The 17,342-nt window shown below is 35.6% G+C and overlaps 2 protein-coding genes across 2 annotated transcripts in view; both read right to left on the bottom strand.

Moving 5' to 3' along the window:
- Window positions 1–2,968: 2,968 nt before the first annotated feature.
- LOC107693256 (uncharacterized) lies at window positions 2,969–5,219 on the bottom strand. Its single transcript, XM_016492566.1, has 7 exons — window positions 5,027–5,219; window positions 4,858–4,938; window positions 4,660–4,773; window positions 4,345–4,571; window positions 3,669–3,828; window positions 3,313–3,432; window positions 2,969–3,060 (listed from the first exon to the last, which is right to left on the bottom strand). Exons 1-7 carry the CDS (start codon window positions 5,217–5,219, stop codon window positions 2,969–2,971), a joined length of 987 nt encoding a protein of 328 aa, XP_016348052.1.
- A 2,651-nt stretch (window positions 5,220–7,870) lies between these two features.
- LOC107693324 (nuclear GTPase SLIP-GC-like) overlaps window positions 7,871–17,342 on the bottom strand; it is a 10,734-nt gene continuing 1,262 nt past the window's right edge. Inside the window, exons 2-20 of the mRNA XM_016492660.1 lie at window positions 15,521–15,630; window positions 15,392–15,424; window positions 15,257–15,319; window positions 14,526–14,791; window positions 14,136–14,351; window positions 13,840–14,034; window positions 13,556–13,734; window positions 13,400–13,439; window positions 13,011–13,094; window positions 12,688–12,781; window positions 12,376–12,512; window positions 12,113–12,274; window positions 11,862–12,019; window positions 11,062–11,185; window positions 9,517–9,625; window positions 9,163–9,296; window positions 8,993–9,077; window positions 8,050–8,861; window positions 7,871–7,902 (exon numbers count right to left, since the gene is read on the bottom strand). Coding sequence (XP_016348146.1) covers window positions 8,806–8,861; window positions 8,993–9,077; window positions 9,163–9,296; window positions 9,517–9,625; window positions 11,062–11,185; window positions 11,862–12,019; window positions 12,113–12,274; window positions 12,376–12,512; window positions 12,688–12,781; window positions 13,011–13,094; window positions 13,400–13,439; window positions 13,556–13,734; window positions 13,840–14,034; window positions 14,136–14,351; window positions 14,526–14,791; window positions 15,257–15,319; window positions 15,392–15,424; window positions 15,521–15,581 — 2,196 coding nt within the window. The 5' untranslated portion in view covers window positions 15,582–15,630 and the 3' untranslated portion in view covers window positions 7,871–7,902; window positions 8,050–8,805. The remainder of the gene's footprint in view (window positions 7,903–8,049; window positions 8,862–8,992; window positions 9,078–9,162; window positions 9,297–9,516; window positions 9,626–11,061; window positions 11,186–11,861; window positions 12,020–12,112; window positions 12,275–12,375; window positions 12,513–12,687; window positions 12,782–13,010; window positions 13,095–13,399; window positions 13,440–13,555; window positions 13,735–13,839; window positions 14,035–14,135; window positions 14,352–14,525; window positions 14,792–15,256; window positions 15,320–15,391; window positions 15,425–15,520; window positions 15,631–17,342) is intronic.

The raw sequence follows: 17,342 nt of genomic DNA, 5'->3' as shown, positions 1-17,342 counted from the left end.
CTGTTTTATACCATCGTGCTGACAGTGTTTCTTTAGTCATTCGGCAATCAGCCTGAACCACTGTAGGGAAATCCCCCTTACAGTAGCAAGGCCATGCTCATACGCCCACAACAGGCACATGAGTCATCCACGAACACAGCTTCAGCGTGTTGGATGCCTAGACACGGTCATGTCATTTTAAATGTGTTTTTTTTACCTTTAAAAAATCGTAATAATCTTTGCACTGCCTTGACCATATGGAATTAGTTGAGGTGTAATGAGCTATATTTTATAGTTTTTCCAATAATGATGTTTGGCATTTCTAGTATTGTGAGCTACTTAAGCCACACGTCCTGCTGCCTAATAGAAAATAATGCAACGCAGTGCATTTACAAAGTGTTGACAGCGAGTAGTTGAATAGTAGGACATAAAAAAATTATCTGGTCATTGGCAGGTCTGAAGGAATTTTGGCCCACTCTTCTTTACAATGTTGCTGTAGTTTATTGAGGTTTGTAAGCATTTGTTTATGCACAGCTCTCACCACAGCATTTGAGTCAGGATGAGCTCTGTACTTTCACTAGTTTATTGCAACCCCTTGATTCTTTTCTTTTCAGCCGTTCTGTTGTAGATTTGCTGGTGTGGCATTGTCCTGTTGCATGACCCAATTTTGGCCTAACTTTAGCTGTTGGACGGATGGCCTAACACATGGTCGACTGTGAGGTGCCCAGATCCTGTAGCTACAAAACAAGCCCAAAATCATCAGCCCTCCACCAGCATGTGTGACTTTTGGTATGAGGTGTTTGTGCTGGAATGCTCTTTAGGTTTTCACCAAACGTGCTGCTGTGCATTATGGCCAAACATCTCCAATTTGGTCTCGTCTGTTCAATGGAATATTGTTCTAGAAGCCTTATGGTTTGTTCAGATGCAACTTTGCAAACCTAAACCGTGCTGCCATGCTTTTTTAGATAGAAGAAGCCTTCCAAACATGCCATACTTGTCCCACATTTTTCTAATTACTGTCATGAACTTTATCATTTAACATGTTAACTGACGCCTGCAGAGTCTGCAGTGTAGGTCTTGGGTTGTCTGCCATTTCTCTGTGCGTTACGTCTTAGGGTGAATTTCCTGGGACGTCCACTCCTGGGAGGATTGGTGTCTGTCTTTAATGTCTTCCACTTGTGAATAATCTTCTTCACTGTGGAATGATGGACTTCAAAATGTTTAGAAATTGCCGTGTTACTCTTCCTAGATTGATGGCAGTAACATTTGCTTCTCTAAGATCATTACTGATGTCTTTCCTTCTTGGCATTGTGTTAACACACACCTGAATGCTCCAGACCAGCAAACTGGCAAAACATCTGCTTTTATAGAGGTGCTCGCTCTTGCTGATGATCAGTTAATCAAAGGCATTTGATTAGCAGAGCCTGACTGCTACTCACCCTCTTAATTCTTATGTTAACAGTAAGGGTGTCCTATCTTTGTCACAGATGGCTTTTCTATTTTGGCTTTATTTTTGTTAAATAAATAATGACATGGTCCAATATGTAATGTGTTGTAGTTCATAAATTTAAGACCTGCCTAGGACCAGATTTTTTTTTATGTACAGAATAAAATGTACAGATACAGAAAACCATGGAATTCAGTAGGGTGTCCTTACTTTTTCACATGACATATAGCACAATTATTGGCTTCTGGGAGTATAAAAATGCCATTCAATTATTTATTTCCTAATAAAGTATAACCCTTTTAAAGGTTTAAGTAATAAACCATTTTGGACCAATTTAATTTGTTTTTGTTAGAAAACAGGAAAAACTGTAAAAACTTGCTACTTCTTTGGGACACAGTTACAGCGTTACACTATTCTATTGTAATTGTGTACAGTGTATATTATGATAATCTTAGGGTAACATTGTTCTGTATGAACAAAATTATAAAACTTAATATTCAGCCACTGTTTATCATTCAAAAGTGTTCTGTTTCTACATATGCAGTAGGAAGGAGACTACAGTTTTTACAGTTTATTTTCAAGACGTTTAATATGCACCCTTTAGAGGTAAATATAGTAAAAAGGTGACAGAGGAAAAGTGCGAAAAGTGTACGTTTTGAGAACCAGTGTACGATTTGGAATTTTGTGCTAATAGAATGACCAGCAGGTGTCAGTAGAAGACTTACTTGGATCTACTAAACATTGAAACAAAAACTTTCACTGTCAACCCTTGTCAACCCAATCTGTGTGTCAAAAACAGTTATGAAAATATTAGCCTATATATGTGACTCATCAGAAGCAAAAACCGGGGAAAAAGTTTATATTTGCTTCACTTGCCAAACAATAAAAAGCGATGCCAAAATAGTAAAAAGTAAAATAAATAAATAAATAGAAAAATTTTGAAGCCTTGCCAACAGAATGAAAATGCCCATTAACAAAGAAAGCATGATTTTATGCGTATATGCCACAGATTATGTCAAATGGATTTATGAAAGGAAATGAGCGTGAAATTAAAATTTCAATAAAAATCCACATTTTGACAAAAAAATATGCTGTTTGAATTCACACAGCCAAAATGATTTTTAAAAAAAAGAAAAAAAAGAGGAGAAATAATAGTAAATTATGGTTTATTTTAAAGAAATCATCATATCTTTATGAAACTGAAAAAGACAGCCTATGTAGAATTAAAGCTACAGTATTTACACATTTAAAAAACTGTTGTTTGAATATTGAGGAAATCAGACAATCAGACAAACATGTTAAGGTGACTACTGTTATACACCTGAAAGCATGCCCAATCATGCAGAAATATTACATCAACCACATTCTCCAATATTTCATGATTTCTTGGCATCCTAAAAAAAATTACATTTATATAGACACAGCACCCAGTGGCAAATGGAATTACTGTATATGCTAGATTAGTACATATATAGTTCTCCACAAAATAAATGTTGATGTGTTTGCAGTTAGACCTATATGAGTAAATGATTCAAAACTCGGTCACACAAAAAAAGGCTGACTTTCAATGACTGACTGGATGGTGCTGTCAAGGGCTGTGTGAGATGTCACATTTAGGATTTCATTTTGAGAACCTGCAGGGGGAAAAAACATTTTTATACATAGAGTTGACTAAATAGAGACCTGCTATGGAGAAGAGCAGTATTACAACTTTTTCTTTTGGAAAATCATGCTCATGCTGCATTATATATGTTTTTAGGTTTCTGCACTGAGCATTTTGTATTTAATCTAAGCATTGCAGTTTTAAGTTAAAGGTTTAAGTGAATCAAATAGCAAAAATTAATAAATAAATAAAAATACACAATCAAATAACATGTGTCACTCACCTTCATACTCTCTTGGTCTCTTCCGACCAAGTCGATCAGCCTTGTAACTCATTTTTTGTAAATATTTTTTTATTTCAGTTTCGCAGTCTACCCGGTTAATTTTGTGCTTCAGAGCAGCATCTGAAAGAGGAAACTTGAAAAATAATTTCTCATTCTCAAGAACTGCATAGACCCTCGTACAGATGCAAATATGTTGTACACTCAAAATGATAGACATCTCAGGTATTTAATTATTACTTATGCTTACACCATTGAAGATAATGAATGTGAAGACAACTGCAGACAAAATAATATGGAATAAACCCAAACATTCTTGGTACAGTATGTGGAAAGTGTTCATGCAGCGGTAAGTTTACCTCTGATCACATCTGCTAAAATAAGCTTAGAGAAGGGCCTTTTATCTCCTCTCCCCTGCCAGTTGAACTCCTTAGCCAGATCATCTATTATGACATGTTGCATTATGTACTTAATTACATCCTTTTGCCCAAAACCTCCACGTCCTGACAGATACTTCACCTGCAAAGATATTTTTTATACTATTATTACATGACTCTCCAGGTTACTGCATTGGGTGGTCAAATATTTTGTATAATGGGCGGTGAAATATATTTCTACACTTTATATCTGACTATTGTTCATGCCAACATGATGCTAATTTTATATCTTTCATTTGCTCCATCATGCACTGACTGTAAAGAACCAGAGCTGGGTGAGAGAGAACTTATAAAGTTCTCTAATATGTGAGCTAGCAAGTCCATCAAAACAGATTCATAATAATGCAGATTAATATATACATTTTAACATTGTTGTTTTGTTGCTATGACATTTAATTTCTGTGTGGATTCCAAACAACATTTCATATCCATTTATGTCTTTATTTGATAATTAGCCATGTATAAGAAGGATAGTGTACAGTCAGCTTGTCATTATTGCAAAATAAACCCCTTTATGATACAAGTGTTGTTTATTTTGTCATAATGATTGGCCGACCGTATAGTTCCCTGTACATTTCTTTAAATGCTGTGTTGACACATATTTTTGGCGTGTTTTTGTGTTGTTGAGTTCTCTTTCAATCCTGGACACATCATCAAAGGTTCTAACAGGCAGTTTTGGGTTTGTTTTAACATCTTTAGAGGGCCGGCTGGTACTGCTGGGGACCTCAGAAACCGTATTTTCTTTGAGTAGTTTCTTTAACATAGCAGAGTTTTCCTGAACCGTGCTCTTAATGTCTCTCAGCATTTGGAGGAGCTCATCCTTGCCTGTTGTGTAAAATAAACTGTAAGTACAAAAAAGAGCAAGCAACAACTTTTCATTTATTTGATTATATGACCAAATATGATGACTCGCCGTCAGCTGACATTCTGGAAGTAATTGGCATAGAAGGCAGGTGAAACTGATTAATTGACAGTCCCTGACTGTACTCAAGTTTCTGTCTTTTTGCTGTTCCAGGGAATTCAGTGGCTAATTGAAATGGCCTTTATTTAAAAAAAGTAATAATTTGTTAAGCAAAAAAGTATTAACAAATTTTGAAAAAATGTGTTAAACAAATATTTATTGAAAATAAATAAATGGATCTATACTGTTCTTTAACTTGTTTTTGATGCTCCTCAGCCTGATCAAAAGTGGCTGCAATAAGATAAATATTTGAGAAGTGAATAAACAATAAATATTCCTCCATTTAATTTTGATGTAATTTTGAAATTGTAGCTGTTACCATGTTCTCCGTGAAAGCTAATATTTAATTTCTCCCATCCTATTGCAGGCTCATCTCTGTTCTGAACAGCTTCCTTACACTTCTCTGTTGATTTGAAGGGAGGCCAGTAACATTGTTTCTTGTCTATGCTCAACCAGTTTGATGCTACCACCATCACCTCTTCTGAATTTTGCAAGGTCACAACTGCATACATGGTCAATCTAGTAAAAAAAAAAAAGAAACACGACAGCATATTTATCTGTGATTGAAAGAAAAAACAAAAAAAAAGAAAGCAAAATATGCTTTTCAATGTTATAGAAAATTGGACAGATGCCTCAATCAAACATTGATTTGATTTATTTTAAATACTGAATATTAGTATTATTAATAAACAATGTGGTGTTGAAATTAATTTTGAGCTTTGAGGTTTAAGTCCCAAGTGAATTTAACTGGGGCTGAAAGCTCCCCAATAAAAGCATTATATTTCAACATTACAGTCATACTTATTGAGCTAAGCAGCTCACAGCATGATCAAATATAAAGCTGCTCTATTCAATAGAAGCCAGGAAGAACAAAGAGAGGAGCTAATGGAAAATGTTTCCATTTCTTTGGGTATCTGTGAGTATACAGTTATTTTACTATATAAGAAACATCATAATTGATTATACAGAATTTCTTTTTTAATTGTGGATTAAATTTTGCCATTCATTGTTTATGTATTCAAAAGAAACAATGGCTGGTATATACTGATGACATCTAAAAAGTAAACATTATTAAATATTTGCATAAAATATTTACAAATCTTTTATATCATAAAGATGTTTGTATAGAGATGTTAGATCCCTTAATCCTACCACAAACTTAAACATAACCAATTTATAAAGAATATATAAAACATAATGGACAGAAATATGTAGGCCGTTTTAGTAGCGTTGTAGCATTAAAAACAAAGACTCCCTAATCTCAATCCTACCTCCAAACCCAACTATAACCATTCTCAAAACATGTACGGTATAAAAAAACATAACAGATAACTGCAATCACAGTCATTTATTTACTGTAAAAGCTGTGGCAAAATTAGTCCAAACGATGATGTTGCGGTCACAGTCCTCTCTGGCAGTATGCAACAGTTTTGAGTGACGTGGAGAGAAGAATTTAAGTTGTTAATCACTGAAAATCTTATACCGATCCACTCTGTGAAAGCGTGCATTTCTCATTCAAACTATGTCTCTGCAGGCTAGTAATGGGATATAACTGCCATAAAAACTGTTTTATATAACTGCCATAAAACCTGTCATAAAGCCTCTTGAGGCACCAGTTTTTGATTATGTAGCAAGCAAGGGATTTGATGTTTATGGTTGCTGCTAAGGATGAAGATAAAGGTTACTGAATAAAGACTTAAGTTTGGGTCTGTTTATACTATTATATATATATGTGTGTGTGTGTGTGTGTGTGTGTGTATATATATATATATATATATATATATATATAAAAATGTATACTTTTGTAATTTTATTTTGGGGTATTTTATGGTTCTATTGTCAGTCACAATAGAAGAAAACACATTTTGTGTCCCCTGGCAAACAAAGTAAATTTTAGGTTTTTCGAAATGTTCGAACAGAAATGTTTTAAGGTTTTAAAGTCTTGTTAACATTATGTAATTCTTCTAAATTAAATGGCAGCAGAAATGACTCGGAACAGAACAAAATAATTAATTTCATATTAAGTAGATGATTAAAATGCAATTGGTTCATTATTACCACCCAGTTTTTGCAAATAGTGCTTACTATAAAAAAAGTTTTTTATCTCTGTTTGCATTTGCATTGCCTGCAGAAGTGCAGTTACTTGTTTAGCAATGTTTATTCAAAGAAAATAAAAACTATAACCATGTTAACTTTATTAGTCAAAAACAAAATGAACTAAATGTTTTTTTTTTTATTATTAACTATTAGACTAAAGAAGGCTTTAAAATTCAAATATGATAATATCAGGGAAAAGTTACCTTGTATGAATGATGTCTCTGGGAAAAGACAAGTCTGACAATTCAGTTTCCAAGTTAAGCAAAGAATAAGACTTTTGATGTTAGATCTAATACACATATGGGTGTGGACTTCTTGCTCAGTGACAAATGGTTTACTAATTAATTACTAAATCCTGAACTTTAGTCTGACAAAATAATAGTTACAAGTTTCAGAGAAAATAAAATGAAAGCACATGAAGTGAAAACAAAGCTTTGCTATTCACCCTGTAGGCCAAATGTTTGCATATCAGACACTCAAAGAACTTCGTTAGTTCAAAAGTAAAGGCTTCAGGTCTGTTATCAGTCAAGGACCTGATTTTACATTTCTGAGAACATCCTGAGAAAGAATGCCTTCTAACTGAAACCACGATTTCTTTAGGACAAGGGTTAAGTTATGATCAAGACAATCATGAATAATTATTAACATTTCAACAGCATTACCATATTTGGATGAGGTACATTATGAACATCAGCAGCAGTAGTTTTGATGTTGACTCACATAACATTCGTGTGTTACTCAGGAAATACACTACTAGTCTTTGGACTAATTGTTTGCATTTCTCTTTTTTCACAGTGCTGTTTGCCCTTAAGCTGAGGTTGTTGCATGTTTGAAAACGGCAGTAAGGGTGTCCAATAACCACATTGTCACGGTGCACACACACAAGGAACGAGGAGACGCTGGAGAATACGTTTAACAGGACTTTACCACCAAGGAACCAAGGGAGACGAACACAGGAAGACGTTCAACAGCAGACAGAGAACTAGGGACTGGGAACACTTTAAATACACACAGGAGGAGGGGATGACGAGACACACCTGGGATCAATGAACCATCATGGGGAACACCTGGGACAAATTAAACATGGGAAAGGAACACCTGGGGAGCAAGACAGACAAAACATGGAACAGAGTCTGACATAACGCCCCCCTCCAGAAGGCGTGACCTCACGCCATATAACATCCAATGGGGGGGGCGGCACTCTGGAGGTCCCTCAGGACAGACACGGGACAGTAAAAGGAACACCTGGGGAGCAAGACACAGACAAAACATGGAACAGAGTCTTGACACACATGAATTTCAATCATGGATCTATATATATGTTATGTATAAATGTATAATTGTTCTGTTATAAATCAGTGGTTTCAATCCCTCCCCACCAACAACTTGTCACTCACATGCAACAATCGCAGCAATTAGCAAACTTTATACACTTTGTACAATCCACTCAGTTCTCGCTTGACAATCAAGCCCCGTCCTACTTTTTTCTTCTTGTTTGAGAAGTCGTTTCACTCAGATACAGTATATGTCAAAATTGGGAAGACAAGAATTTATTTTTTATTCTGACTTAAAGCTTTTCTAACACTGTAAATACATCAAGAAATTAGAAATATCTTGACAGCCTGTCTTGACTGTCACTACTGCATATGTTTCAGAAAGGCCTTTGCAATTACATTACAATCTATACTGTAAATGAATCAAATGTATTTAGGTTCTTGAAAATTAGACAGTTACATTTTTAAGTGTAATTTACATGTCTTGCTGTAAAACAGTTATAATAAAAACAACAAATCAGTATACAGTTTGTATATCATGCAGCCCCTATAATAAACCCCAAAGTTCAGACATTTGATGAAAATGAAATGAACACAAACACATTTGAGTAAAAAAAACATTTCTAAAACGAAAGAAAACATTGGCTGTAGATGTGTTACACTTGTTGCACAATACAGTGGTTATGTTTCTTTTGGGATTTGTGCTGTTTCTCTTGCTTGATGAGCATCAGTCAGACAGATGATCTAGAAGTCTCTCCAGCTCTTCAATCTCTCTGGAGACATCTAGAAAGACATATAAGAAGATATTACATGAGGCAATGACTGAGATTAATCAAGCAATAACCTACTTCAGATTGCAAAAGATTATTTGTTTAAACACTTGTTTCTGTGGTGTAGTAGGATGACATTCTTACCCATCCGTGTCTTTTTGCTGTTTTGTGATTGTGAGCGTTCTATTGCTTTCTGTAGTTCATTTTCAAGAGTACTCTTTATGTGCAGCTTTACAAAGAAACAAGAGAAGATTCCATTTGTCTTTAGTCATTGTACAGCTGAATACATGATCGTCTTAATGTGAGATCAGTACCTTTAAGTTATTTAACTTTTTAAGCACTTCCATTTTTGCTTTTTTGAACATGTCTTCTTTTTTCTGATCGACTGTGTTTATTAACAGGTCTTGCATTTTCTTCATGGATCCTGTTCCTCTCACAGCTGCAGCTTCTAAAATAAACAACACTCTGTATTCATTCATTTTCTTTCTCATGAAGACACATCAGAACAAGCAAATAAATCAAGTCTTGGATGTGCGTTTCATGAAAGAAATGTATTTTGTGACATGCAGGGTGGCTTTTTTATTAATGAAGGGTGTTTTCTTTTCTGCACTAAATAACAATTTACATTCAAATAATTTGTGATTAATTGTAACTCAATGCTAGCGTACGCTGATAGCAAGAAGCCATTTCATTCACAATTGTTATTTGTATTGATGAGTAGATGTCCTTCTTCTTGTCAACAATGTCTCTGTTGAGCGCTGCCTTCAGTTTGGTTTCCTTTCACAAGGAGAAAACACAAAAAAGTCAGAAAATTCTAGAAACATTAAGTCCCTGTTTACATCAGTCCATTAAAAGTTAGTGTATTTCAGTGCTTACTACTTTATAATAAAACCAGCCTGCTTAATTATAAGGAATGAGGATTCATACAGAAGACAGACTTAGGCTGCGTTTACACTTGGCATTAACATGCGGTCACCGTGATCTGATCAAGCAGATCGGATCATCAGGCAATCAGGACACTGCGCGTTTACACTTGGCAACATCAGCTGACTTCTCTATCTGGATAACCGATCGGATCTGTATTTCCAGCTGGTCTGCGGTGCAAAGTCGACCTGAAGTGGTGGGTTTTCTTTTGAAAACTATTTTTAGTCGCGGGACATTTTACAAATCAAAATAAATGTACGAGTCTCACTTGCGCTCTGTTCTTCCGACAGATCGAGAGAGAGGGGGCGGCGTTTTGCGTGATATCGACCTGCGAATGAAGACACGATGGCTGGATTGCGTTTACATTACACTGAGATCCGATCACAATGCGTCCTCGACTACCTCTGGACCAGGACACGCAAGAGCCCTACATTTCACCCACTTTTTTACGCCTTTACTTTACTATTTACTAATAAACTAGTGTTTTCTGAGTAGGTGTCGCAAGGATGAAGTTGCCGATCCTGACTCGCCATCTCATTAGACGCGCCTTTAGAGAGAAGTGCATCTTTACGGATTATGATTATGATGAAACAGTTTTTGTTTTAGTCTATTTGTTTTATTTCGTTAAGTAGTAATTTAAAGCTTTCTATAGATATATTTATCATGTCTGTGAGGCATGTATTCGCTGAGTTTCGGTTCATTTTTGTGAAGCGCTCCTGTTGAAGAAGAGACGGCAGAAAGCGTATCAAGTTTGTTTTACAACACAACATTTAGGCAAGTCGTGATGATTTGAGAAGGCTAAATGGATCAAACATAGGCTCACCGTCTGCCGCTGGCCGCTTGGTCGTTACTTTAAAAAAAAAAAACTTATATTTAACGAACAAAAAATGCTCCAAATATTTTTCTAAATTAACTTAATAAAAAAACGAAACGAAATATAATCACTTTGCCATTACATACAAAACTGAACAATTTTAATAGCTGAAACAGTAGTATATAATAGATAATTCTGTATAAATAGATCATTCTGATAAGCTGTCGGACACGGGCCGGGCTAGGGCCTGAGCGTCTCAGGCCAGGGCCGGGCTAGGGCCTAAATATGAGGCCCCTGCAGGGCTCTAGGACACACTGATCGGATAACATTTACACTTGTCTTTTCAATGTGTATGTGGACAACATCCGGATACAGGTCGCATGTTAATGCCAAGTGTAAAGTCTAAGTCTGGCCCTTAGAGGATCAGGGCCAGAATGCAACCCATTAGTGTCCCCAAGAGGACAGCTGAACTCACCTCTATTTTGATGAAGTTGTGAATGTGATGTAGTATGTCAGAGCTGGGGTAAACAGAGTCACTCTGGATGATACTGAACTTGTCAATCTGTTCCTGCACTGACTTTACTGTTTTTCCAGTCACACTGCAACCAAAAGAAATCCATTTGCAGTTTATTTTAAAAACATTTTACAGAATATAGTTGTAATTCTTGATATATAATCTGAGAATTACTAGAAGGAAATAGTGATGGGAAAGGCTAAATTCCCAAACACACAAAGTTTACTTTATATTGCTATTACCTATGCGGTTGTCATATGTCAAATTAACAAAAGATTCAAACCAGAAATTACTTTGGAGGTGAACAAATCATTTTTTTTTGTCCTTTACAAAGTGTATGCGACTGGCTTAAATGACCCATCACTAGAAGGAAAACCAGTACAAACCCACTCATATTTTTGAGTCCTGCGTATGCCTTGTGCGACAAACATAAGGTTGATGTTTCCTTGAGAAAACACTTGACCTCAAATTAATCTAGCACAAATAGTCTGCCACAACAAAACTACACCCAATCTGTATCTTCCTGGGCATCTGTCCCATCCGCTGGTTTACTGCTCTACATGTAATCTACAGTTGGTCCACATTTACAAGCCAACAAAAAGCCATTTAAAAGCCAACAATATAATTAACAACAATGTTAATTAAAAACTTGATCATGTTAATTCCCTAATATCAGCAACAAGCATTGTAAATAGTTTATTGCATTTTATTCTAAACTACTCAAAGGGAGACTAGAAATGGAATGATAAAACAGAACTTACGGAAAAATCTTACAGAAATCATCATAAATGTTTTTGTGCAAATGTTTGGCCAATGTCTTGTTCAGGTCTAGAACTACATCCCAATTTTTGGACCAATAGCATCCGTAGTTCTTGCACAAAGCTCCAAGGATTTTATGGAACCCCCTTCCATTTTTATTCTGAGTAACAAAAAATAAATAAATAAATAAAAATTCAAGTGTTAAAAGGACAGTAATTATTAAAATGGTGCAAAACATTTGAATCACACTCACAAATATCATTTTCTTTGTGGAAGCAACACATGAGTTCACTGATTCTTCCACTCCCTTTGAGAGATGCTGCTCCAGATCTTTATAAATGCTGACAAAATATTTGTCCAGTTCAGATAGTGACTCCTTTAGGTTCTTCTTAAATTTGTTGACTTTCATTTCAATCTAAAACACATCCATACAACAGCAGTGAATTACATAATAATACACAGTGGCAGCATTCTGAAGATGCACTAATTCTATTCATTCTAATTCAGACTCTGTACCTTTTTCTTGTCTTTATCCAGCTGGCCACTTTGGATCAAGGACAAAACTCCCTTTACTTTATTGACATATTCTCTGGTCAATTCTATATTAATGCTCTTGTTAAGATTCCTCAGATCATCCTGCAGATTTGGGATTTCTACAAATAAACAAAAGGATGTGATTTGGGCTCATTTGGTCAGTGCTTTATCTCGCTTTAAAAAATATTTTAACATGCACTTAAAAATATTCATGCAACAGTTTGACAAGTTTATTTCTTTTCTCATGAATGAATAAAGTTGTAAAATGAAAGCAATAGACAGAGGATAGTTTACCTGTTTCACTTGATTCCAGATTTAAATTGTGGTCAAAGAAAGCATTGGAACTCACAGTAAAACCTTGAAACTGATTGTCAGTGTTGAATATTTTCTAAAAAAAAATAAAAAAAATGTTTCACTTTATTTTGATGGTCCCTTTTAACACATTCTGTTAAATACTCTGAGAGTTAGTGGACATGTAGGTGCAATGTTACTTATTGTCAACAGAATGTTGAAAACGGAAAATCAAAATAAAGTTACCAAACAATAAGGGAAATTATCATATCAATAGAGTTTTTAAAACATAATGGTAATAAAGAAAATTAGGCAAGAATTAATACCTTGATTTCAGAATTTTCAAACTTTTCTTTGACCCTTGTCTTGGCATGTTCATTTCTATGAAGTATGCATGGTTTTTTCTGATCCTAAAGAATAATTAAAAACAAAACACACACACACGCACACATATGTATGCATGTATGCGTATACTGTAGGTCTATTGTAAAATCTGATTCATGGGTTGATTATGAACTATAAAGATTCTCCTTTTCATCTCAGTAAATTATTATATTCATTAAATTTAATTTACAGTGATATAAGCCCTCACTGACATTATTAAAACCAACAGTACAAACGGGAAACTGACAGCTAAATTAAGTACTGGTCTATGAAAACAAAGGGGCCATACTACAGAAACACTGCTAGTACGGTCCTTCTACATTTTCCAAACCTTGTCTTCTGGAATTTGGTCTCTTGGAAGCCGTGCAGACCTAAAAAAGAATATTAAAAAGTTGCGAAGTGTTGCATGCTTGCTACTAGATTACTGTAATTACTCAGATTTAGACCACTTCCGAGCCCTTCATTTCCTATAGTATTCCCAAAATACCTAATATACGCTCCTAGATTGATATCATCAGTCTTTGTACAGATGAAGTTGATGCTTTTGCATTTTCCGCCTGGTCCCAGTTCTTCAATGCAGTGCTTTAATATTCCCCAGGGGTCTCTGTCAGTGATTGCTCGATTGATGGCGCTTACAATCCACACAGAAGAGCACTCTCTCAGTTTCTACAAGATTTAAAATAGGACATAGTTATGGTTTATATTAGCACAATAGATTCTACGGTGTATATGACAAAATGTTTCATGAAAAGAGTGTAAAAATATATTTACAGATTTCCACAGGTCATCTCTAATCTTATTGCAGTCTCCAGTACCAGGAAGATCAAGAAGCACAATGTGCTCCAGGAATTCATGACAGTGGGGTACCTTGATCGTCACGCTCTTTACAAGCGGCCAGAACCAGTCACCAGAACTTGACTCACTGTGTTGTATGAAACTTGCAACTTCGTTGGTAAATTCAGAGAGCTGTTGAGATAATAAATTGCTATGTTTTACTTTGCTGAAAAGCAAATTAGCAATATATTATGCATTTAATGTTAAATATTGAACAGTCTCATGAAACTTACATTACTGTTTGAGATTATTTTCTTACTGATAGACAAAAAGGCTTCAATCTCAGCAAATTTTTCATCATTCTGGAGCTCTTCTAATGTTTTCTGGTCTGCATCAGCTCCATACAGCGCAGTGATCTTTTCTACAGCAATTTCAATTAAGTCCTCATTCCTTTCCTCACTTTCATCTTTTATATCTTTGAAAACATCTTTAAGCTCATTCTCCCACTCCTGCAGAGGTACACAGCACAAAGTATAGAGAAAAATAAGGCTTGGTTCTGTTCTGTCCAGTCTGGTTTATTTACATATTTACCACCTTTTACTTCAACGCGGAAGTAAGCTATGGGTGAGACTTCCGGTTCATTATCCGCTATAGGGAAATAACGAGAAGAATAATGAGGAAACCTCTTTAGAGAAGAGCTCGATCTCTGCTGTGCAGTTGGAGTCAGTCAGATTGGCTTCCACCTGAGTAACAACAGCTGTACAAGCACCAAAACAACCAGATGGTAAGAGTTCCTTTTTCCCCAAGATTGCACTTAAAAGGGAACTCTTTCCTTCTCCTGATTTTCCAAAAATCCCTATGGTTGCCTTCTTCCTGCTGCCTTTATCGATTTGATCTGAGTTTTTAGTGACTCTTTGCAGAATTTGCCTTGCATTCTCCGTGATCATATCTGTGTACAACAAAGAAGAGAGTTACAATGGGCTTGACAATGGGTGTGCCTGCATATACACACATACATACACACGGGCATGTTTCTGATTAAATAACATTTTTCTAAGCAACATAAGTGACAGATGTTTAATTCTAATATAGTATATGTTTTACCAGTGCATGGTATGTAGTTCTAATATATAGTGTTCAGTCATGTAGCATTTATGGCTCAGGTGCTGGACTCAAAATGGTACACATAGCCATCTGTCCAGGGTGTTTCTTTGACCATGGCCTGAGAGACTGGGATAGGCTCCAGCATCCCCATGATGCTACATATGATAAACCATTTGGAAAATAGATGGATGGATGTGATATGACCTTTTTAAGTTAGTGTGCGTGTCTAAATTCTGCAGACCTTTTATAGGCAAATAATTGATTAATTACTAGTTCAGATTAGAGGTGGACAGATTCAGATTTTACTTGCCTGTTGTCAGTGTTGTCTCTATACTCGAGTCAGATGGTTCATAATCTCGCTTTCTTTTAGTACCTATCAGAGAATTCATCCCACTCATTATTTGTCCTTAATCACAGACTGTACGATGATCTTTAATTTGCATACCTTGGCTAGCCATTGTAGGATCGATGGGAAGTCCTGGAGGGGAAAGAACATATTAAAGATGTTACATTTTTTCTTACCAATCTTTTAAGAACTTTTTTGTTCTGATTATAACAAAATTAATTGTCTCACTATCAGAGCAAGTTCTAGATTGTGATGGTACAGGATGCAGTGGAGATGTATTCTTCTTCATCCCATGAAATTATTCCATCTCTTCTTTTGGTGCTCCAGAAAAGGCTGATCTGTAAAACAGTAAAGAAAAAAACTGAATTAAAGCACAAGTTAAATAATGTACAGTTTCACTAATTATGATGTCCTCAAAGATATGTACAGAAATACCGTCGCAAATCAGCAGATACTGCATTTCCTTATGAGTAACAAGTCAAGTCAAGTCACCTTTATTTCTGTAGCGCTTTATACAAAACAGATTGTGTCAAAGCAGCTTCACAGAGATCAACAGGAAAATAGTAGATAGTTATGTACACTCCTTCACAATTTTGTTTCATAATGCTAGTTATGAGACAAAGTGTACAAATATATATATAGGAAAAACAACTTTTTTGTTGTTTCTTTGAGTTTCTTTAATAAGGGAGTTAGGGAACATTTCTCTGCTCCAGCTCATCACTTTTGCTCTTGAACAAAACACAAGAACTATGAGTCACTTTAAACTGAGAGTATTTCCTAACCTGCATCAAAGTATGTTTAAAGGGGTCATATGACGTTGCTAAAAAGAACATTATTTTATGTATTTAGTGTAATGAAATGTGTTTATGCGGTTTAAGGTTTAAAAAACACATTATTTTCCACATACTGTACATTATTGTTTCTCCTCTATGCCCCGCCTTTCTGAAACGCGTTGATTTTTACAAAGCTCATCTTGTAACACTCCAAAGAGAAAGGAAAACTTGAAATCGCATCATATGACCCCTTTAAAGCATATTATGTAATGTGGGAAAGGTCAGGATTTAGCAAAGATTTTAACCTATGTGCTCAGAGTATTTCAGGTTTCTCTGTTCAAATGTCTATGTCCCTTTTATCATTATCTTCACCTTACATCGACATCCACTGATTCATCTTTGTCATAGATTTTACACTTATAATCAATCCCATCATCCCTTTCATCTGCTGGCGAGCAATTTTCTGCTAATTCCTCTTCATTATTCAGAGATGTCTCCATGTCCCATTCATCACAGACCTCATCCTTACAATAATTTCCTAAGCAGTTTAATTGTAGCAGTTCACCGTTTCCTATGGATAATATCTCCATTTCGTATACTTCATTAGTACTGTTCTCCACAGTAGCTCTGACCATATCTAGGTCCTCAGGTTGAAAGCAAACTATCGCACTTTGTTTGAAAATAAAAACACCAAAGTTTTCTAAATGTCCAAATAGCTGTAAGGCGTAGCTTTTCAGAGCCAATGTAATGAGTCCTGGGGTCAAAGGGCAGCCCTGACATTCTTTGAGTGCAGAGTGTTTTAGAAGTGATCATGACAGTAGATGGATCTTTTAGCTTCCCCTTTAAAACAGGCTTCAAGAAATCATCTAGATATCTTGCCAGAATAGTTGCGATGATTAGATAGTCAACGTTAAAAAAGTGTTGACTATCATTAAGCATACTTTTCAGAGATTCATTAAAATATCTCTCAGAACAGTTAAATGCACCTCTGTGGATTCTGTCATAGAGGATCTTTATGTATGGACTTATGACCTGAATGTTGTCTTGATAGAAGGAAACTGGGATGCCGTCTGGTCTCGGTGTGTCTGACACTTGAAGAGAATTTACAGCTGACACAATGTCAACCTCACTGACTGCATGTGAGCTTTCTTCATCCAATAATGAACCTACCATTTGTCAATAAAACACATCATATAACAGGCAGGTACAACTACAGTCATAATTTATTTTTAAAAATTAATTAATATTCCAAGTCTTCAGAGGCAAAACAATTGATA

Source organism: Sinocyclocheilus anshuiensis, unplaced genomic scaffold, assembly GCF_001515605.1.
Source record: "Sinocyclocheilus anshuiensis isolate Anshui unplaced genomic scaffold, SAMN03320099.WGS_v1.1 scaffold566, whole genome shotgun sequence".
Taxonomy (NCBI): Eukaryota; Metazoa; Chordata; class Actinopteri; order Cypriniformes; family Cyprinidae; genus Sinocyclocheilus; species Sinocyclocheilus anshuiensis.
Note: the sequence above shows the minus strand (reverse complement) of the source record. Positions and strands in the feature narration are given on the sequence as shown.